The sequence below is a fragment of the Apis laboriosa genome, unplaced genomic scaffold (genome assembly GCF_014066325.1).
Source record: "Apis laboriosa isolate Shangri-la unplaced genomic scaffold, ASM1406632v1 scaffold170_cov151, whole genome shotgun sequence".
Classification (NCBI taxonomy): Eukaryota; Metazoa; Arthropoda; class Insecta; order Hymenoptera; family Apidae; genus Apis; species Apis laboriosa.
Window position 1 is genome coordinate 441561 of NW_025222134.1, and position 25403 is coordinate 466963.

The window sequence follows — 25403 nt, forward strand, 5'->3', positions numbered from 1 at the left end:
GTAATTTTGTTTTTCAATTAGGAAAATATACTCATTCTTTCATCTGTTTTTAAAACTTGGAAAAATTTCAAAAATGTATTTTTATAATGGAGAAGAGTAGAGAATTGTTTTAAGATAAATTTTATGATATCTGAATTTCAAATTGAGAATAAAATTTGTGCCTTGGGCTGAATTATAAGATAATTGGTTCATTTATGATGTTCATCTGAAAAAGAAGAATTATAAAATTGTTAATTGAAAAAATATTTTTTTAAAGAAAATTTGAAACGAATTTTTAAAACTAAAATAAATATCAATAGTAAATTTAATTTATTATGAAGTATATTCTATACGATGCTATAGCGAAGTACTTTGAATGAAATGCAGATTTCATCTTATTGCTTCTGATAGATATATATTCATAAAATCTAGAAATATCATAACATTGCATGATGGTCTTTCATCCCAAAGGATTTCTTCTCAAAGCAACATATAATATTTATATATAATAAGCAAAAAAAAAAAGAAAGAAATTTACCTTTAATAATTTCAACATGTGAATTTAATTAATTATAAAATATTTAATAATAATTTTTAATAATATAATTAATAATATATATTCAATAATAATTTAAAAAATTTAAAAAAAGAAATTATAGAATTGAATTGTTTAAAAACAAAAAATTTTAATTTTTTTTTTACACAATAAATTTATATATCATACAAATTAATAATTAAATATTTCATTTCCATTTTATTTATTAAAACAACTTTTGAGGAGGAAAATGATGTTAAATGCCGAAACTTTATAAATTTTCTATTTAATTAATATAAAATTATTTAACCAAAATGAAAAACCTGAAATTTTTGTCATCATAAAAAAGAATTGAATATTAAGCTTGGAAAAGAATTTTCAAACAATCGTTCAATGTTTTTTTTCTCTTTAAACTCTTTAAACTTCCACTTTTTACAATGAAACGTGAAAAAAGTTTCAAATAAGATTATTTGCTGGTGATTATCTGGCAAATATGTCAGGTTACAAAAGAATTGACATTAATTGTCTGACATTGAAGTGAAAATTGGCAATAATCCTTGAACGATATTTGTTTTTTTTTATTTTTAATTCCTAACAAATTTTCTACCTTTCTCATCGCCATTTTCTATATGATTCAGCAAATTCACAATAATAAAATTAGAATTTCCAGCGTAATTTAATTTTTTTTAAATTTTAATTTTTTATTACATGACATCATTCTTGTTGATATACCAAAAATTTATTCTTGCATAAATTTTATCTCGTAATTTTGACTATCAAATTGACAAAAAAAATTCATATTCCATACTAAATAAATTTTCATACAGAATTTCAATTCAATATCATTTTTAACATATAATTTTTAATAACATCATTATTAATCTAATCAACTGAAAATTCCTCTTCCTTCTTTAATAAATTTTATTTCTCACTCTAATTTCAAATGATAAAAAAAAAAAAAAAAGAAAAATATCAACATTCGATATCAGGTGAATTTTTATTCCAAATTTATTCATAAAATCACTAGCTAACGCCATCCCCCAGTGGTTTAATGCACGCATCTAAAAATTGTATTTCGCCTATTCACCCGTTCCTCTCAACTTATCAACCAACATGAATCTTCTCTCGATGTTCTCCTCCTCCTCCTCTCTCCTCCTCCTCCTCCTCTTTCTTCGTTGATCGATTTCCAATTTTCTTCTTCGCCCTTCTAAATTTCGCGGAAGAAGTTAGAAGACTTACTGAAAACTTTATATACTATATATAACATAAACTTCACCATTGATCATTGAACGAGAGAAGACATCAAGGAATCGATTTGTAACACCTACTCGTTAAACTGGCTTTCACGAGGATAAAGGAGAGATTTTCTTTCTCCCTCTCTCCTTGATGAAAATGATGGATGTGATCGATTCCACGATCAAATAAATCGAGTCGTCGAAGAAGATAACGATATTGAGACGATATTGATGATGGAAGGGATCTCCTCTTTTAATCTCATGAGATTTTTCAATATCGATGGCTTCGATTAAAGAAGTTGTTGCATTGGAATTGGAAAAGTTATATATATATGTGTGTGTGTATGTGTGTTATGTGTATATATATTCATAATATCAATTTTAAAGATCGAGAAAGAAAGTTGATATACATTTAATGTATTTGTTAAATTATAAATATAATTTAAATTAGACAAAAGAATATAATAATATTAACTTTCTAATGAAATTTTGAGATATGTATAAATATATTATAATTATTTTTTTATATCTCGTATCTTCTCGTGGTATAAAAATAAGAATTCGAAAGTTCATGTCTGTCTTAAAAAAAGATTTCTTGATTTAATTTAATTTAATTATTAATGTTTCTTGCATATGTAGAATATGGTGGAATATGTATAAATGTCTCATATTTCTCATGAGTTAATAAAATTTAATTAATTGTTCTGATTGAAGTGCATAAAGTGAAATCAGTTTCCTTTTTTTTCCCAAGATGAAAAAAAGAATGAGCCAGTGAGACAAGTTTTCAAATCTATTTATATATTTTGTTTATATATTTTTATATATTATGCTGAATCAGATGAAAGTTTGCTCATAAAAATTTCCATTTCCATTGCACTTTTTGTACATAGTATATATGTGTACATGTATCGAATTCGAGAAAGAATTCGATATAAATCTTGTGAAAACTTTGAAATTGAAATAGTTTTTCGAATCTGTCTTTTCACCATCCTCGAATTTTAAGAAAGTTTATTATTATTAAGTCGTACTACTTACGCGATTATAATGTATAAGCTTATAAGTAGACAATGCTATTTTATCGCTGAGATGTACTACTTAAGATGTAGTACAGTACAGTTCTAAAATGTCCAAACTTTTCTTTCTCTAAGTTTTATCTTATCTATATACAGTTTTGATATCGTGAAAAATTTGACCGAGAAATTTTCTAAAAAATAAAAATTCTTTCTATTTTTATATTTAAAAAAATATTTAAAAAATCTTTTAAATTAAAAATAAGTAATCGAATATAATTAAAGATATTTCGAACATACAAATACAACAACATAATCTTTTTCGAACATACAAACTACTTAAATCGAATATATAATAATAAAATCGCGTTTTGATTCATTTATCATTGAGTTATTCTATTTGAAATAAATCTTAGAGAATAAATATTTCTTCATTACTTTAATTTTTTCTTAAACAATTCTAATGCGATTAATCTGTGGCTATTGTCATAAAATTAATTGAAAATTAATATTAAAATTTCTCAGGCGAGAAAAGTAGAAAAGAAATATATGTTTTAATTAATAAAAACATATTGTAAATTTCTTCTTTCAACCTATAGTCTATGTACCTATAGTCTATCATAAAATTCAGCGAACTATTATTGAACTTGTGTCTCCACAATTTATCGCTGACTTGTACTACTTAAAGCCACTTGTACAGTATCGGAATCTGCTTCTTTATTCTTGATTCTTTATCACTTCTAAAAACCAACTTCAGTGACATTAAAAATTCTTCTTAATTCGAAAAAATTAAAAAAAAAAACCACAAATTAAATTAACCAAACTGAAAAAATTCCTCCTATAATATCCAGAAAAAAAATCAATCCTTCTAACAAAATATGTAATATGTTTCAATTAAAAATATATATAACGATCTCCGTGAAAATTATAGTGTTTAAGGATCGCATCAAATCTGATGCTTTGTTGGATTTTTTTCTTCCAAGGCAAGAGATTTGTTTCGTCTGGAAAAACAAACAAAAAAAAAAAAAAAAAAAAAAAGAATCGTTGATCATTATTCGGGATGGATGTGAGCCATGAAATGGGCGGAAACGAATCGTTTCGAGGCTAAAGGACGGTCGACGGAAGTCAGCGAGTCGTTAACGCAAAATCCGGAAACGGGGCTGCGGCTGTTGAGGATCCTTGAGAAATTTAAACGGCCGTGGGTAATTTCGTATTCTCTACTCGACATCACTTGAATTCTATAAGCCAGGTTTTATTTTGTTTTTTATGTTTTTTCTTTTTTCTTTTTTTCTTCAAGAGAAGGAGAGAAATTAATGAATTAAAGAGAAATTTTTCCTTATCAGAGGAAATAAGGTAGACGTTGTTAATGACAATGACAAGAGATTTGAAAGTTTGTAAATTTGAGAAAAATATTTTTCTTTTTTTCGCTTCCAAGAATTGGGAAAACATGAGAAAATTCTTTGAGTTAATTTTCTCGTTATAATTTTATGATCATTTTTTTCTTTTAATAAAACTTTTGTTTTATTAAATATTAATGATTCACAGATTATTATTATTTTTAATTGGTTTAATAGAAGTTAGAAGAAGTTAAAAGAGTGATAATCTTTTCTGATTTCATGTTTAATGTTTATCGAATAAAATATAGGTAGATATTTCACAACCAATTAAATTCAATGGCGATCTATGATTTATTAAAGAAAATTTATTTTGTTTTGGTTTTTAATGTAATTATAAAAAAATATAATTATTTTTCTTAAAATCATATCAAAATAATGTTTTGTAATATTGCAACATTCTGTTATTTAATTATAAAATTAAACAAAAGAAAATATGCGTTATTATAAGAACACAAGAATTATTATTTCCAGTTTTTCAAGAGAAGTTTTTAAACAAATTATAAAGAATACTATTCTTTATAAAATTCTAATCATAATATTCTGAATAATTATTTTTAGATTTGCATCAACAATTTTTATACAATCTGAAGAAAAAAGGAAATGAAATTATTTGTTTCTAAATTCTAATCTAAAATCCTCTAAATGTGATGAAATAATTTCTTGAAATGAAAATTTAATACTCATAGAAACTATTTGCATTACAAGAAAAAAGAAGAAATTTTTTATTCCTAATCTTTAATCATACATTTTAAAAAAGTGCAAAAAAAAATATTATCTATTTTAAATATTGCATAATAAAGCAAAACACTGAAAATCTATAATCTTTTGTAAATTATTAAATCATATAAAAGAAATCCTTTACAAATAATAATAATCCCTTATTTCTAATCTCTAATCTTGACAAAACTATATATACTAATGAAATAAAAAATATTGAAAGTCTTGAAAAAAAAAAAAGTAAAATATAGTATGAATATATAAAAAAAAAAGGGGAAATCTCTTATTCTTAATATCTAACCATACATTTTAAGAAAGAGGCAACAGAGTCGCCAATGAAAGCTAGTTTTTGTGACTAGGAAATAGCTCTTAGAGTAGAGTGGTGAAAAAAAGAGAGAAAAAAAAAAGAGAAAAAGAGCAAAGAAGAAAATGGTACAGGCTAGTTGGATCATTGCCAGAAAATCTCGCGCGTGTACTGTGTACCTCTTGCCTCGTGTTCGTTCATGAATAGAGTCTGATTCGGAAACGTCGTGTTCTGCTGACAGGATTCTTGTTCATACCATGATCGTCCATTCCGTTTCAAAATGGCCGAAAGAAAGTGAATAGGATCTGTAAGAGAAATAGGTACAAAAACTTCAAGAGGCTAAATGAATGAATAGAAATGATTAGACGTATAGTATTTGTGTTTTTAGGTAAAAATTGAATTTTATATTTTTCTCTTTATCTTTTTTTTTTCTTTCCAATGAATATTCGAATAATATTTTTATCTTATTAGATATTAATTGATATACTAAAATTTTGCTGAATTTTTATTAAAAGATTTAGAATTTCTTTTTTTTATTAAATAATATTTGAATAATATTTAAAATTTGATTGAATATTTTTTATGGTATAATTTATTTGATATTAACATGATATTATTTTTTTATAAAAAAAAATTTATTAAATATTATTTATATTTCTATAAAATAATATTTTAATTGAAAATTGAATTTCCTATTTCTTTTTCTATTTCTTTATTATAAAATAATATTTATATATAAAAATAAATATGTAATAAAATTTCATTTGTTTTCAGCAAACAATTTTTAAAACGTTTTAAATTTATATATATTATCTTTTCAATGAAAAAAGAGTTTTTTGTCTTCATTTTTTCGTCGTCAAATTTAGTATGATTGCATTTCGTGGAAATAAGAAAACTTTGTAACACAAAACTAAAAGTAGACTTAAATAATTGTATTCTCAAATATTAAAAATTTTATGAGAGTTGTAAAAATGAAATGAAAACTAAAAATGTTTAAAAGCTAAATATTAAAAAAAAAAGAAAAGAAAAGAAAAGAAAATGGAGAATTCATTCTTTTCGTCCTTTAAATTATACTATATTAAATTATACTATGTTATATGTTGAATATTTTTTGGCGCAAAATGACCAGAAAAATGGTACGAAATTGCTCGAAAACATAGAAAAACAGTAGCAACTTGATGTTTCACTGACGTTTCAGTGAAATAGGTCAAGTAGAAGATCAACACGTATCTCATGAAACGAATTCACTGATGGATAAAAATGTTCTTGAAAAATTTTCTTACCGATTTTAAATCTTCGCTATTGTATCGAAAATGTTAAAGTTTCTCATCGCAAGGGAAAACTTTAAATCCATTTTCTCCAAAAGAAATGAATTCTTCTTTGCTCAACTACTTCTTTTTGAATTTTTCTATGCATTTTCTGGCAAGAATAAGTACCTCGAAAGAAATAACTTTTTATTGAAAAAAAAAAAAGAAAAAAGATAAAGAAATAAAATTCTACTATATTAATATCAGTTTGTAGATAGAAATTAATATTTTATTTCTTATATCTCATCTTTTTTAATGATCAAGATTAAAACCTCGAAATCAGATTTCGATCCACCTCTACGTAATTTCAAAATTAATTATTGTATCATTAATTTAAATAATTTTGTCGTATATTTAATTTTTAACTAATATTTCGCAATATATTTCATAATCAACTAATGTAAACTATTTCCACTTTTCCCCAAGTTCTCTTTTGAAGAATTCGTTATCAACCTCACCAAGAAAATTGAAAATTGCAAATATATTCTACAAAAAAACACGCAGATTTCCATTACATGATTAAACAGAGTTTCATCATTGAGCTGTGTTTAACCAGGTTGAACACAGTCGCTCTAGGTAGGGAACAAAGACGACGACAATTGATGAAATTTTCATAAAATTCAATTCCACTGAAATTGGAGTTTCAAGGCTAAATATAAATTTCGAATGATTTGCAGTTCTATGACAAAAATTCAGTATGCTTTACGTGAAATTGAGAAAAGAAACATTCTTAAGAAAAATTCATGAAAAAATTCATTAATGTCTACGTAATTTTATGAGAGATAAAAATAATATTCTGCTATTTTTCTTCTATAGGAAGAAAGACTTTTTTAATTTTTACAAAGATATCAAAGTAATCATATTTTTCTTCTTTTGTACTCTCTCATATATTTACACTGAATATTGAATAGGAGAATGGAAGAATAATCACTGTAAAAAATTACTCACATTTGCACAGCAAACAGATAAATCTTTCCACCTGTATGTAATATTTCGTATAATTTCTAAATATTTTTGTGTTTTTCATCTAAAATTTAAAATAAAACTATAAAATATTTTGAAAAATCTTTCTTTAATTTCATGAATAATTTTTTTGGAAAACCATCTCTTTGAATAAAATTTAATCATTTATGATTAATAACCGAATGAAATATCCTTATGAAATATTCTTCTAACATTCAAAAGAAATCTCTTTCCAAAATCCAAAAAATTTCTTTATGCATTCTGTTTTATGAACAACAAACTCTCATCATTAGAATAGTTCTTGGGATTGTGAAAAAAGCAATGATAAGAGAAAGAGAAAAACTTTTCTCAATCATCAAGAAACTTTCCTCCATTGAGAACGGATAGAAACTTCTTCCCTCGGTAGAGGGGAATATTTCGATCACGACTGCTTCATTCGCAGTTTCATGTTAGAATATTCACGTTGAAATGGGACAATCGATTGCGAGAGGCTGCTAGCAAGGACAACCCAACCGGTTTTTGTAGGTCAGAAATCCCACTATATGTCGACCTGCATCAACCAGCTGGAAAAGTGAAAAAACCACTTATTTTTGGATGGAGAAGAAAATTCCATGGAAATAGAAACATAGATCTTTAAAGCTTATATTTATATTGTCCACTTCGCGCTTCCATTATTTCTCGAAGATTCTGAAACAATTGTTGGAATCAGAATAGAGAATCTCTTCGGAAAAAAGACTTTTATAACGAGGATAATGAACTATAGTGCAAAGAACTTCTCAAATTTTTTTCTTTCTTTCTTTTTTTTTTTTTTTAAATGAATGCATCGATATATTCAATATCAAAATCATTATCATGAAATTCTATTCATTCATTGAATTGTATTATTTTAGCATTAGAATAATTTATAATTAGATAGAATGAAGAATTACCGTATGGATAATCTATTATGTCAACTGCAGATTTAATTACATCCCACGTTTTATATATGAAATAATGAACAACGAAGAACAATCATTTTACATCCTGTATTCACTTTCCATTTTTCAAAATGATACATTATATTATTTTTCTCAATTGGAAATTACATATCACTTTTGTTTCCGGATAAATAAATACGATTTTTAAGTTTTGTAAAGTATATTCGATAAAAATTTATATGATATAAATAATATTTTCTTCATTTTAGAAGATTATATATAAATAAATAATTGTATTAAGTTAGGTTAGATTTTCAAAGTAAAAATTAAATGAAATCATTTAATTGAAAAGTAAATACTATATCTATATCATAATACTATATCTATATCTATATCAATAACTATTAAGAATTATTTTAAAAGAAAGAAACAAAATCAGATTGAACAATAATCTGAAACAATTTAGCTCTTTATTATTTCTGAATACAGAGTACAAAATCACTTCAACAATCTAGAATTTGATCTAATAAAGTGGATCTAATAATCAAAACTAGATATTTTTACAAGCGTATAGAATTAAGAACAAAGATTAAATTTTACGAAGAAATAGGATTATTTTACAATAACTTTGTCATAAACAGAATTAAATCTCTAACGATAAAAATCGAATTGTATTAGAAAAGTGAGAAACTTTAGGAAATCAAAATTCGATCTTTAATAGAAAATAAAATCTTAAATTAATAAACAAAAGATTCTTACTTAGCTTAAAAACAGTTAAAAAAAAGAGATATAATCTATATTATGTAAATGTATCTATAATAGTCTTAAAGTATAAATATGAATCTTTTATTTCAAATGTAATTTTTTCCATAAACAATAATTTTAGTTTTTGAAGAAAATTTGAAATAATTCATATATTTTCAAACATTTTAAATAAGATTTCTCTGTTCAATAAATTTTTTTAAATAAACAAAGATTCATTCTTCGGAAATTTACGAAAAACTCATGCGAATCATGCAAATTAAACTAGATTATCTAACCTAATTTCTACACTAATCTAATTTTTTCGAGAATAATAATATCAAAATAACTTCGTAAGTTTGCATATAATTTATAATATCAATTTTTCTAATATTATTTACAAATGAAACATAGAATTCCATTAGAAATTATATATTCATTTAAAAAATTGAATTTATAGTTTGTTATATTTCTATTGTTATATTCCTGTTATAATCCTATATCATCATAATAATGCATTTATTAATAAAAGAAAATTTGTTTCAAAAAAAGAATAAATACTATGGGATTATGAGAATGAATATTAAATATAACTCACCTGAGCTAATCAAAGTCCTAGATTCCATGATAATTAGCCAACTATATCCAAGCTATTCTCTGTCCGTAATATAACGTTGTCTTTGTTAACACCATCTGCACAATCTTGTCCAATTATAGCATTACATATTAGTTTGCATAGTAGCACGATTATATCCTTTGTGAACAGTAACCTGAATTTCAATGGTGAAAATTCCACGCAGGAGATTCGAATTTCGATGTAACGTTCCAAATTTTGATCCGATTTCATCCATTCAATATGAAATGTAACTTGAATCTGTAATAAAGAAATGAAACTTGTTAGAAAATTTTCTTTTGGTTTTGGTATTGCTTAATTAGTTAGATGTTTAGAATTTCTGAAAATTTTAAAATTCTTCTATGTTGAAAAACAACTTAAAATTTTTACGATTTTTAAAATTCTTAAAATCTTTGAAATTTTTAATTTAATGGATTATATAATCTATAGTGATTTATTGGAAAATAATACAATGAAATAATAATTTAAATTGATATATATCAACTATAATTAGAAATTAATTACAATATATAATTAAATAAATATTAATATCTGTCGAATTAATGATGTTGACAAATGACTTCGTAGATTTTTTATTTGAAAAAATGCGATTATTAAAAAAAATCAATTTTCATAATTACAAAAAAAATTCATAAATATAATATTTAATATAGGAATTTAAAAATTTTAATGGAATTTAACAGAAATTTTATTCAAATACATAAAAAATAATGTATTTAATTCCAATTAATTAAGTACATTTAAACAAATTGGACATTTAAAAAATTAATCACGCATTAAAGTTGTTTCTTATTACAAATTTGAAAGTCTCTAACAGCTAGGAGAAAATGATTTTCAATTTATGGAGATTAGAAGAGTTAGTAATCGTGACGTCTTGTTACACGATTTGTGTGCCTGTCAACAGCACATAGTGATTGATCAACATGTGGCAAAACAATATTCGATTAAAATATCATCCAAGAATTGAAGAGGAATTCTATTAGAGTACACAGTTAAACAGATTATATGATTTAATATGATTCAATTTATATAAGAATTTAAATATTTATTTATACTTAAAAATATTATATTTAATATAGAAAGAAAATAATATAATTTTAGATGGTTAATTTCATCACATAAAGAAAAAAATATTCTTCAATAAAATTTTTTACAACATACCTCAACTTCATTAAAAGAGAATTAATTGATACATTATTAGCTCGAAAAATATTAGATTGAAAAAAATCTATGACTAAAGAAATTTTATTATGATTTTTTTTAAATTATACAAGTAGTATAAGTATTATCTATTAAAAATTTAAAATTTTAAATTATAGTTTATTTTTATAAATATTATTTTATTTGAAAAATAAATAAAAACTTTCTTTTTTTACAAATTTTATTGCTATCAATAAAATCACTATGAATACTACATTCGCATATTTTTAATTTCTAATAACTCTATAATTTTTTATCAATCTGATGCAAATTAAATATATATCTTAAACAAATAACTCTTTTAAAAAAATTTATTTTTATCAAAATTTCTTCTCACTTATAAACACTTAAATTGATGACTAAATCATAAAGTAAAGAACCAATAAAAAAGCTCGGCGACATGACACTTTGATTATCATTTTGATTGGTTTATATTCCGAGTCAAGAGAGCGGAGAGTTTAAATTCGTGGTTCTACAAATTCTACGGTTGATCAACTTGTTTTTTAATCTCGAGAGGCGTTATAAGGATCATGTGATATTTCTTTATGGAATATCTATGTAGGTAGAGGCTTTAATGATCAATCACATAGCAAAATAGTTACACAGAACTGTACGTCTCCAACAAAGATTGGCTATCAATCAAGAGATTACATTTTGAAGTGATAATTTTAATAGGTCTTATAAATTCTTTTAAGAGATTGATTAGATTAGATTGTAATTAAATAAATTATATAAAAAAATATGTAAAAAAATTTCTAATGTTCAATAATATCAACATAAATTCAAATTCAAGAAAGCTTTTTAACAATTATAAATAATTATCAATTTTATATTTTATATTTATTTTGTATTTTGTAATCACATATTTTATTTTATACATTTTATCTTATATTACTTACTAACAATAGTGTTAAATTATTAATTAAATAATAAACTAATTTATCCTAAGTTTAGCTAAAATTAATAAATCAATCTATTAAAGTGATAAGAAGATAGAAGAGTTTAAGAAGATATTTTGAAGACAAATCAGTAAATTTAAATTAAAATAGTGATATTAAATGCGATCCTTATCCATGATATTTGAGGTTAAACTACCGCTTAAGCTTAAACTTTTGAGAAGTCTCGTTAAAACTTCTCATAAGTGCATAACTGCATGACAATTTAAAGTTATTTTGAAAATCGATTCTCAACTCTATGAAAAGGCTGTCCTGTTTTTTCCACTCAAATCATAAATTGAATTGAACCTTCCTGAACAAGTTATTCATTTTTGTGATTATTTTAGTGATGAAATCGTTAAAGAAATCGAAATAAATCAAGTTTCCTCGCAAGATAGCTAGATTTTCAGCTAGATTTTCTTGCTTTTCAGAAACAAGAGGATAAGTTTTAAATGAATGGATTCAAATGAAAAATAGCGAATGTGTACATAGAAAAATCGTAGTTAAGAAAAATTATCTTATTAAGGTAAGGAAAAAAAATGAAACTTATTTTTTTTGAGATATTGTTTATCTTAATAATTTTTCAATTTTGATATCGTGAAATCTTTATTTCAACATTTGATATGAATAATGATATTAATTGAAAAATACATTATTAATATCAAAAATATATATTGAGGTTAGGATAAATATTAAATCAGGTTAAATATTTATGAATAATTCAATTAAATAAAACTTTTGTAATTAAAATTTTGTAGATATAAATATATTTGAATAAATAAAAAAAAATGAATATTAATTTTCTAATATAAATCTAATATAAATTCAAAATAAAAACTTTTATAGTTCGCTTTTCTTTACGTCAAGATTTGTTTTCTTTTGTTAAATTAATTTTACTATTTCAATATTATTCAATTTTAATTTATATTTCAATATTATTAATCTTTAAAAACGAAGAAAAAAGAAATAAAATATAATAATAATTTCTTTTTTTATACATAACATTCAATTTTTTTTATTCTAAGATTTTTTATATCAAAAAAAAAAAAAAAAAAAGAAAGAAGAAAAAAAAAATAGATATTTAAAAAAAAATCCATTTATTACATTAATTACATTAATTTCTCAAAGAAATAACTCAAATTGGTTGAAGACTAACAAGTAGAAAAATCTGGTTTATTCGTGGAATAAAACATATAAATCAAATAGAAATGCAAATGATAATTAGGATTCGAAAAATAGATAGAAATAAATATTCGCAAATAAATATCATCAAAAATTGTAAATTTGTGATAATCTAGATTTCCATGGTTTTTTAAAAAAGAAAAATTAAAAAAAATAATAAGTTAATAATTTGGGGAAGAAAAAAAAATTACTTGATAAAACAAATATATTAATTCCAAATGATTTGTAGATACTAATGGACTAAGATAATTACCTTCCACGCGTATTTCATTAAATTCTCTCAACAGAAAAAATCGATCCATCAAATTATTATTTTCCAAATGAATCATTCGGATAAAATCTGACAATTTTGGCAAAAGATACTTTTTACATTACAAAAATGATACGATTTCTCAAGAATATTCTAAAAAAATATACATATATTTTTATTGAAATAAAAATAAAAAAAAATTCTGTACTTTAAAAAAGAACACATACAAAATTTAAGATATTTTTTGAAAAAAAAATTTCTGTTTCTAATTTTAATGTATATATCCCATAAATCTTATTCTTCAAAGAGAACTTAATCTAATTAATGATAGAAATAGTCCATTGTACCATATTATATTAGCTTGTATTATATAAATTGACAATATTCAAAAGCTTGGAAAATTGATTTGTAAAATTTAGAAATTTAAATAAGTAAATACTTAATTATTAGAAGTTAAAGATGCACAAATTAACGAGATGTCTGGAAGCAACCAACCATGAATTATGGCTATGACTGATTATCGACAGGTATCGAAAATAATAAATATATGAATGAACATTGATTATATGCTTGTACGTTTAATTTCCATCCTGGAATATCGAGAATATTATTTATATATATATTATTTATAAAGCCATTATTTAAAACTGGTGAGCATATAATTATATATGAGATAATTCAGTAATAAGTTATGATAATAAAATTATTATATTATAATATTTTAAACTATTATATTATATTATCGAATATCATGTAGTCATCGTGAAAATATCTCTTTGAAAGTGATTCAGAGACGAATATTCCAATTCTTTATTTTTTTTTATCAAAGTTCTGTCAAAAGAAATTTTAAGATATTAAAATATCGATAATAAATTATCGATAAAAAATTATCGATTAAAAAAATATCGGTAATTATGAAAACATTCCACAAAAATATTTCGATTTCGAAGATTTTAAGAAGAATATTTTAAAATTGACTATAATGATGTTCAACTATAAAGTAAACACGAACGAATTCGCTATCTTTGTTACTCGTAGAAATATAAAATTCTATTCTATCATTATTTCATTTTTATTTATAATATATATGAATATAAATAACGATGAGTTAGCGAAAGACGTTTTTGTTCTTTCAAAAGATCAAAATTATAAGAATTCAAAAAAATTTCAATACGAATTTTTAATGTACTATTTCTTCCAGAATGATACCTGAACAGGTATTCGCGACAGGCGCACAGCGAATAAATATATCACTCGACAATCAATTCTCCGCAATGAATGTAACAATTTAGAATGAAACACCGGGCCAAGCGTGTGTTTCCTCGCCTTTCCTAATATTCGCTCGCTAATTAGCGCAATATCACGCGCTCATTGTTCACAAGAGAGGCTCTGTTGCGAATCCATCACGACTATTGGGCCTTGACCTGGATAAATACTTAACGATTGTTGCCAGAATTCAAGATCCCTTTGCGATTTTGTGTATGCGCGATTTTAATGAACGATATGGTGAAAATTTGATAAGGAAAATCGAATGGAAAAAGAAAGTTTTGGATTCTCAGATAAATAAATTAAACACATTTCAGTACGGATGTGCAAACTGTGGTTTCTAATTATGGCTTGTTAAAAAGTTTTCTCTCTCTTGTAATTTGGCAACTGAGTGGAACAACATGTCGAATAATACTGATGACGAATATTAACTATTTTATATTGTATCGTAAATTAATATCGTATATCTATTAATTCTATAATTATATCATACGTTTTAATATTAATTATAATTATGACGTTAATTTTTGTATCTAATAATTTCCAAATTTATATATAATTTATATATATATATNTTTTTTCTTTTTAGAATAGAAAGTTTAAATAAAACGCAAAAAATTGGTACATAAAAATATCAGTTAAGATTTGTTAAATTATAAATAATGTAAGTTTGCATTAAAATAAGACATTAAAATAAGATTTATCTTCACTTTACTTCATTCAGTGTAAATTTTATTTATTGTTTATATATTTATATATTGTTTATAACTTAAGCATCAATCAGAATTTTTGCATAATAACTTTTTATCCCTAAAATTGATCTTACAAAAATATATCTTATAAAGATTCTATAAATATTAATATTAGTTTATATAGTAATATTATTTTGAAATTATATTGATATTATTTTAAAATTAACGTTGTAGGTTGTAATAAAACAAGAATTTTACAAAAGTAAGAATCTTCATTAAGAATGTGCTTATTCGAATACATATCTACAGAGAATATTAAATATGGTTCAATGACTACTATGATTTCAGAATTTCCAGAATCATGGAACTTAAACTGAAATTTATGCAACACTGGTTGCATAGTATTAGAAGGATGGAACTGAATATATCGATCTAATAATTTCTGCGTGGGTAGATTGTACGTGTTGAATATCAAACGAGAAATTATAATTTTGCTAAATGCCCTATAAATTCGATTCTGTTCATTTTGGGTTCTTGAAAATCGAAGAAATGAATGCATTATTATTAATTGCAACTAAGAATTTCGAATTATTTTAATAATTTCTCATTTGAAAATTATGTTACAAATTATAATCTTATATGAAATTAGAATTTTATTAATTTTTCACGAAATTAATAAAATTTTATCAAATATTAGTAAAGTTAATTAAATATTTTATGAATTGATAAAAATATTGTGATTTTATGTTATAAAAATTTTTCTCTTTCTATTTTTTAATATTCAAAAAATCTTAATATTGAAAAAATCTTGATTTCACTGTTTAATAAAAAAATAGATATAATTTTTTTTTTGTAAAACTCTCTAAACTCGTTAACGCACTATGTAATTAAATATCTAATTAAAACTTTTTCTCATTCTTTCCTTCTTTAAAATCCAATAATAGGAAGAGAAGAATCGAATTCAATAGAAATCGAAGAAGTGAATTATCTTTATAGTTAGAGAGAATTACTTTAACAGGATACTATTATTTCATTTATTACACTTTAGATATGTCACATGCTCTAATTTTGTCTATAATTTAAGACTCTATCAACTGACTTTAGATCTAATCCATATCATGAAGAGATTAATAAACTGCTCTAATTGAAGAAAAATGACAAGATTAATTAGTTTAGTGTATTGATAATTCATGTGAATAAAAGTATAACCAAGTAAAACAAATCCAAAATGATCAGATCTAATAATGAATATAAAGTTAGTGAAGATTCAATTAAATTTTTTAATTAAGCATCTTTTTCTATTTGAAATATATTGAATATACTTTTTTTATTATATTTTATTATATTATATTTTTTGTTATATTATATTTCTTGATAATATTGTAGTGAATTTTTATTTATAAAAAAATATAATAAAAATTAATGATAATATTTAATAGTAAAGTTAATTAAAAATTAAAATAATAAATGAATTAATAAAATTGATAGAAAATAAAAGAAATAAGTTAACATTTTTTAATTATATTTCTTTCTTAAGAAGGTATAATTATCTGGAAAAAATTAAAGAAGAAATTTGTATGAAATATTTTATTTTTTATAATTATTCAATCTTTAAATTTAAAAAATAGGAACTTCGCAAAAAGAGAAACAGATTTATTTCTTTGTGAACTAATATAATAAAATTAGTATAATATTTACCTACTAATATTAATAATATCTTTAGATATATCAAGATATTATATCTTGATATATCTAAAGAAAATTCTATATATATTTTTTTTAGTAAGTTAAATGCAAAATTTATTTATTAGATTTTTTACTATTCTGTACAATAAGAATATAAATTCAAAATTACTCCTCTTTTATATCCCAAAAAAGTAATTATTTTGATATTTGGGATAAATTGGGGGCAATTTCAAACTCGAAAAATTCATCAAAAATTTTCATTTTATCACTATTTAATAAAAACTTAATAACTATTTATTTTATTATTATTATTTATTATATTAAAATATTTATTTTTTAGTAATAATTTTATAAACAATTTTAATTTCTTTATAAGAAATATAATAAAATTATAAGATCTAGATTTCTTTAAAATTCTAAGATTATAAAGTCAATAAGAAAAATGTCGATCAAAATATAAATAATCCGAATTCGAAACATTTCACAAAAACAAAAATAAGAAAAACATTTCATAAATAATTTAATACTGATACTTGTATAAAACTTTTTCTATATACAAATCGCGCTACATATTTGATGTTGCATTACAATATCGCAGAACTCCGATAAAATGCAAAATAAAAATTAATTATATTTCACATTTAATGCTAATATTGTCGATAATAGAAAATAATTGCTGATGAAGAAAATGATATTGATAAAAGATGGTGAATATCGAGGGAATTGCGAATAATTGGAAATCACGAGGATGTGCATTAATAATTGTGTGTGAATAATAATAATTTGATGTACATGTGAATAATTATGCATTAAAAAAATCTCAACGAAGATAGATGAATATTATTTTCGATACTCATACATATAAAATGTTTCTTTGACTTTCGTATTCAATAAATAAAAAGGCTGTCTCTTGTTCGTTAATGAGATGGAAGAAATGAGAATTAATCTTGTAAAATTATTGACGTAATTGTAATGATTGAGAAAAATATTATCAATATAAAATATGAAACATGTTTTTTTTAATAAATATTGGAAAACATACAATATATTTGCTAAAAATTTATATTGTTTTATTATTATAAGAGAATTTTACTTATAAAAAAGAAAAATGAAAAATAACTTCATTTTAATCCTATTACTTCTTAATACCAATGAAATCTTAATCAAATATTTACATGTTTCTTTCTCGATCAAACAAATAATAATAAATTAGATTAAATAGAATTTAAAATCAAACGTCGTTTAAAAATTGCGTTATCAATAATCTTAAATCGATTCAAATGAATTTGGTCCAAATAAATAATTCGTTAAATATTTCATATAAATAAAAAATTATTTAAAAAGAATGATATTTTCCATTATTAAAAATAACAATTAGAACTTACCACATGATATGAAAAAGCCAAAAGATCTTTTAATTAAGCATAGTTAAGTTAAAAATTACAAAGAAAAATAAAAGTTTAATAATAGAATCACAAGAAACGACACGAACGTGACAAAGTACGCGCGTCAACTGTTCCAAATTCGTTAGGGATGCGACTAGTCGCGCAAGGAATCACACTTCTACCCTATCGCCATCTAGTTGCAGGATTGCACATCAATAGATCCTTATTCAAATATATTGGATCAGCACAAAGATTGACGAAAAATTATTCTATGATCAATGAATTTTTTATTAGCTATTTAAATAAATTCTAGCTAAAATATTCGAGATGTTTAAGTGGTTTTATTTTTGAAAACAACAAGTAATAATACTGAGTTTCATTATATTAGTGGTTTAAGATTGTTATTGTAATTTATGATAAATTACTTTCATTTCGTGATGCATTTATATAAATGAAAAAATGAAAAAATTTCTTTTTTAATTTTTAAAAATTAAAAATCTAAAAGTATCTAGAAGTTTAATAAAAGTATATTAAGAAATGAAAAAATTATTTAAGAAAATGTTATTAATTTAAATTATATATTAATTTAAAATTTATCATTATTTTTTAGTAAAATATAATGATGATATTGATTAAGATTATTTTTATCAAAAAATAGTGGAATTTAAAAAAAATTAAATTTGTATATTTGAAATTTACTAAATATTAAAAGATAAGAGATAATTATTCAAATATTCTTTTTTATTATTAAATTATTAATTATTAAATTCCTTTTTTGAATTTAGAGAGTTGAAACAAATGATGAAACAAAATTTCTCCCGATTATATATATCGAATTATTTATATATCCTCTTTTATACTTATTCTATAGAGTTTTTTTTCAAATTTTAATTGATTGATTTCAAATCTTTTTATAGATCGATTTTCTCATTTTGTATGAAAAATTATTTAGAAATTCATATATATTAAAAATATATTAAATATATATATTAAAAAATCATCCATATATTAAAAAATACCGAAAATATAATATATGATTTATATTCATACAAATTCATATGAGAAATATAATTCATAAAATTATTCTTCATTTTTTCCATCAATATGTTAATCTAAATTTTCAATCATTCGAAATTACATTTTTGACTAATTCTAACATTGAATTCTCTAATAAAATCATCCCTGTACGCTGTACGTAATTCCGATTACGCAAATGCGAGGGAAAGAAGATAGATTAATTAAATGGATCGTCGATTACGAAACGTAAAGGGATGGATGAATCGTTAATTAATTCTAATAGTAGGAAGGACAACGTCGATCAAATGAATTCCCATTAATTCCAAAATACAATATCCTCAATTGAGTTGTTCACGTGTCAATGTCAATCTCACGCGGCCTATGGGAACACGTGATACACCATGGCCACGTGACAGAAAGGGAAAGCATTCTTACTTTCCGGTGAAAAGCAAGTCAGATCTTTCTTACCGCGTGACTATGATTTTAATCGCTTCAAATGTTTGCATAACATTTATAATAGGAAAATCCTTCTAACCTTTTCAATCGAGGATCAATTACAGTTAGTTGCATAATTGGAAGTAAAAAATGGATATTTTCTAAATTTAAAAGTTATTTCAGAAAAAAATTATTTCGAATCTATTATTGTTGTTAATTTATAAATTCATAAATTTGTATATAAAAATGTTATTTATATTAAATTTAAATTTAAAAAATAAAACAATGAATTCGATAAAATTAGTATTTTTTATTTATTGAACAATGAAAAAAAATATGCATAAATATTTTTCATTAGATATAACAATAAATGAAGATGTAATAAAATATATATAATAAAATATAGTATAGTATTTGAAGTATTTCACTTGACATTAAAACAATTTTTTTTTAATCTATATTCGTTAAAATTTTGAAAAAAAATAATTTTTTTACGAAACAATTTTTATTTAATAATTTATATAATATTATATAATTTATATAATATTATATTAATGATATAATATAAAGAAATATGAAAAATTAATGTAATAATTATATAATATATAAGAACAATGAAAAATTCATGTCATTGTAGAAAACACCTTCAATAATGAACTATAATAAATGAATATTTGTATAATCGGATATTATTAATTGAATAAATATAAACCTGTGATGCTACTTATTAGAATCGCACTTTAAAGCTGTTGAAGTAAGTTGAACAGGAAGACACCAACTGAAATAAAAGAAAAAAAAAGTTAAAACAAGAAATAATTTATTTATAAAAATCAATTTTATTCAACAATTGAATTTTCAATTAAAAGAATTTATTTATACGATAATCATTCAATATTTTTTATCAATATTGATTATTTTTAATTATTTATATATCATAAAAATAAATTCGATTATTAAAAATATCTATCTATGATCTTTCGAACGGATTATTTTATATTCAAAGTAATGTGATATAGAATATAAAAAATAATATAAAAATAATGTCATATAGAAAAAATTATTTTCATCAATTTCTATTTTTTTAAATTTTTTTTTTTTTTTTTTTTGAGAGAGAAAAGCAATAATAGAAGTTATAATTAAATTTCTATTTGGATTTTCTATAAAATTGGAACAATATTTTTTTTTCAAACAAAGCTATTTAAATTTAATATATAGAAGTATGTATTTTCTTTTAGATAAAATATTTATTTATTATACAATCGTAACAAAATCGTGAAAAAATAGATTTTAAATTATTTTGTATACATAAAAAAAATTATAGATATTTCATAAATTATTTAGATATTATTTAAATATATTATATCTATATAGATCTATATAGATAGATTATAGATATTTCATAAAAATATTAAAAATAAATTCATTAAAAATTATTTAAAAATTATTTATATTATTTTTTATTATTTTTGAAATACTATCATAACAAAAGAATAAAATTACAAAAATAATAAAAAAATAATAATTATAATAACAAATAAATAATAATAAGTAAAATAATAAGTAAAACTTCAATAATAAAAAATATAAAGTAAATCTAATATCAAAAAAAAAAATTTCAATTATGACATAAGATAATGATAATGAAATAAAAAAAAATAGAAATTTCAGCAATAATAAAATTATATAATTGATAATATTAATAATAACCAATGTATTTTTAAATGACTCAGAAAATTTCTAAAAAGATTAAATCTTTTTAACATTATATAAATTATAAAATAAATACGAGATAAAAAATTTACGTGTCGATGTAACATTATTCTTCATCGTCATAATTCTACTAATTATATTCTAGAATTTTAAATCAATTTGAAAAACAATTCGAAATCTCGATAAACCAATGCATAAAACCGTTTTTTTTTTTTCTTTTTCTGATACCGTATTCGAATTACTAGATGAATATAATGAATGATAGAAGAGGAGAAGGGGTAACTGGATCAAGCATTTCCTGAAACAAGTTTTATATTCATTATATATATTCATAGATTGAAGTTTATTAATTTCATGCCGATTTCGAAGACAATTAAAAGTTATGTTCTCTTTACGACATTCTAATTATTCATTCAAGCAATTATTTTATTGTTAATAGTTTGGCTCAAAGTTATTACACACTATTGCATAAAGTATTTTAATTAATGAAATTAGATGCTTTTAAGCTAAAAATGATAATAAATTTTGTAAATTTATGAAGAATAATTAATAAAATTATAAAGATAATCTTTTTTGAAAATGATTGATATAAGTAATTTAATGATTTTATTCATCCTTTGAGACACGAATTATTTATTCAATCTGTTTCTTTTTTTTAGCAACCTATTATAATTTTGGGAATTTAAGGTTGAATTAACCATAACTAGTAAGTGAACTAAACAATAAGATAGTTAATTCTTGAGAAAAATTGCTTGAAATTTTTATTTAAATACATACACATATAATAATGAAGAAATTAAATATTCTATAGTATAAATATCCTTTTAAATAGGAACACAATTTTTAAATGTGCCATAAACAATGGAAAATAAATAGTGAAATTCCTAAGCATAAAATCGAATATTTTTTTTTCATGGTATAATATACACATTCCAACTATGTATAGCTGCAATTGCAATCTATCTAAAAGTTATAAATTGTATGTGAATTTTTGTGCATATCTATTTTTGTTTTTTTATTTTGTTCAATTTTAATTTTTTTTTTTATTTTTGGTCCCAAGAAAATTTTAGAAAACAAATAAATAATTTAAATAAAAAAAGAAAAATAAAAATATTCAAATATTAATATACAAATAAAAATAGGTATCTTTCTTTACATTCTTTTTTGAAATTTTAAAAATTAAAATTATGCTTTAGCAGCAATAATTCTATATATACAATCTATTTATTTTTCAATTAAAAAAAACTTTATAGTTATCTATAATATTATAGTTTCTTCGTTAAGATTAAAGAAGAATGCAATTCAGTAGTGCCATGAAAATTCGTTGCAATTCAAGAAGCATACATACATATTTATATCCTTTGTGTACGATATTTTGCTACAATATTTAATAATTCTTAAGATAAATGCTATCACTGGTTTTTACAATATTTCATACATATTTAAGCTAATGTATATACTATCGACAAATATATTTGGATGCAATATACCTAGCCATATTAAAGATTCGCTAATAGCCTTGTTTATATGTTATAACGATTTGAGGACTACATCTTTTATTTTTCTCCTCTATTCTAGATCAATGATCAATAATCAATACAAATATCAAATAAATAATCACAAACGTAACTACTGAAAATAAAAAACCTGCTCCTCATTTAAAATATTATTTTCAATAAACTAATTTCTAAACTGATTAATATAAATAAAAATAGTTTAACATATATTAAACTATAAAAATATTCAACATTATTTAGACAATCAATATCCTTTGTTTAATAACCTTGCACAAAAACGATTTAGAAGCATAGAGCAGGAACTCTGGTTTACAAATCCTGTTACAGGTAACCTGACTATAATGTACACAGTATATATGTATATACACACACAGAATCGAAAATGCCGATGTTTATTTGCACAATTTTTAATTACGTTCCCTAGATAGGCTATCGATTACTCTAATTTTTTTAGAATTGTGGCTATGACCAAGAAAACCATGATCGATTGGTAGGAGATTTGGGTAATGGTGAAGATGGCACTGATGAAGTTGGTGTGAGAGGTGTTATTGATCTCTCATTTTGATTTCTGAGCCGTACTTTCTCATTTGTTTCGGCTTGCATCTTTTGTTCATACTGTCGAACATCTTCCAGTGTCATATCATACCATTCATCAATCCATGCAAACGCTTGTCGATGACCCAATAATAAAATATCTCTTATACACTACGGACATAAAAATTATATTTAATAATCTAATAATCATTTTATAGTTATAAATTATATAATTACTCTATGAATAAAGTCTTCAACTCGAGTTTGCATGCCCCAAACTTCAAAAGAAGCATGGACTAATTTATAAGAACACATTATAGGTTGTGTGATATTTTTCCAGCCTTCTACCAATGGTCCACGACCAGTTCGTTGAGATTGGAAAAATTTTGGATCCTAAAATAAAAAATATAAATCTTAAATCCTATAAATTTCTAAACATAAATAAACTAAATATATTAATAATAATACCTCTTCCTCTTTATAATGCTTTGCAGAAAGTTCATCATATGCAATGTCTACAAAATCAATTTCACGATGAATCAACTCAATGGGAGAAAGCCCTAAACACTGTTTTAATCGTAATATAAATAACAAAACTAATTATATTAATGTATAAAGCATATGCTTATTTACATACATTTTCTGTGGATCCATTGTTATCTTCATACCGTGTTTTTATTGAGATGTGAAATTTTGGAATAAATGAACACTGAAAAATAAAATTATAGATAGCAAAAAATCTCAAATGAAATATAACAAGTAGATACTTACAGTATATTCTTGATAGACCATAAATAACATGAAATAAAAATGAAATATTATTAAACAGAAATATATATTTATGAATTCTATTAATATCTAATGTACCTGTGATAGTAAAAGGATAATAATTCCAAGCTTTCTCTGTGACATAAAATATTCGTGGAATGATTGATTGAACCCAATATGGTAATTTACTGTAATATAATATGTAGAAAATAAGTCATCTTTTAATGAAAAACTTAAATATAAAAAAAATAAATGATATCATAATTATTACCTAGATAAATGAATTCTTTTTTCTGTAAATTGGCCTTTTCCATGTTCTGGATGATCACATTCTATGTTTTCAACTACCTCAACACCTTCATCATTATCAGATTGCTCATGACTATGTCTGGCAATCATATATAACTGTCCTATGCGATACTATAAGAAAGATTGAAATTATTCTTTAATTCAATAAAATGAAAGTTCAAAACTGTATTTAAAAATTTTGAAAATATATTAACTGACAAAGTGAATAATTACAATTGAAAATTGTTAATGAAATTGTAATAATTGTTTGTGAAAAAAAGGAATTATTAAAAATTATAACAACAATAAATATTACAAATTTAAAAAGGATGAATTACCTCTTCTGTAGTAAGAGGCATGCATATACGATATTCCTTCGTTAATACCATATTTGAAACGAAAATCTTACAAAGTTTTACAATTTTTAAATTTGCATAAAACTAGTAGTTCTTATGTATTCTTAGTATTCTCTTATGAAATTATAGTTTTTTTTCTTAGTTAATGAATAATGTATAACTGAAATTGTCATCTAAATAGTAACTTCACTATCCGAAGGCAATGAAGCAATAAACAATCGAATTGAATGAAGTCCGTCTCTTTTTCTTAAATCGATAATAAAGTTTGAAATTTTAGTTAAATAATAATATAACTAGAAGACTTATAAACAAAAAATCCCAACTACATAAATTATTTACTTATAACAATAATTAAACATTTTTTCTCTTAATCGATTTAAGTTTATTTTGTAATAAGATTTTTCAAATAATTGTTAAAATTTTTTAAATAAACTTATTTAGAA

At 22.5% G+C, this 25403-nt stretch overlaps 1 protein-coding gene across 4 annotated transcripts; it reads right to left on the reverse strand.

Moving 5' to 3' along the window:
• Positions 1 to 106: 106 nt before the first annotated feature.
• LOC122711404 (cytoplasmic phosphatidylinositol transfer protein 1) lies at positions 107 to 25170 on the reverse strand. Of its 4 annotated transcripts, XR_006346096.1 has the most exons (12): positions 24943 to 25170; positions 24588 to 24736; positions 24416 to 24504; positions 24320 to 24327; positions 24186 to 24257; positions 24017 to 24115; positions 23786 to 23941; positions 23594 to 23719; positions 20500 to 20565; positions 9704 to 9979; positions 5357 to 5482; positions 117 to 205 (listed from the first exon to the last, which is right to left on the reverse strand). XR_006346096.1 is itself a non-coding variant. In XM_043930155.1 (9 exons), the coding sequence occupies exons 1-9, from the start codon at positions 24991 to 24993 to the stop codon at positions 20515 to 20517; spliced, it is 801 nt and encodes a 266-aa protein (XP_043786090.1). In that variant the 5' UTR covers positions 24994 to 25169; the 3' UTR covers positions 20383 to 20514. The 4 variants fall into 4 exon arrangements, 2 of the variants coding, with proteins under 2 accessions (XP_043786090.1, XP_043786089.1); XR_006346097.1 differs by lacking the exon at positions 5357 to 5482 and having other exon boundaries at positions 107 to 205; XM_043930155.1 differs by lacking the exons at positions 117 to 205; positions 5357 to 5482; positions 9704 to 9979 and having other exon boundaries at positions 20383 to 20565; positions 24943 to 25169.
• Between the last annotated feature and the right edge of the window lie 233 nt (positions 25171 to 25403).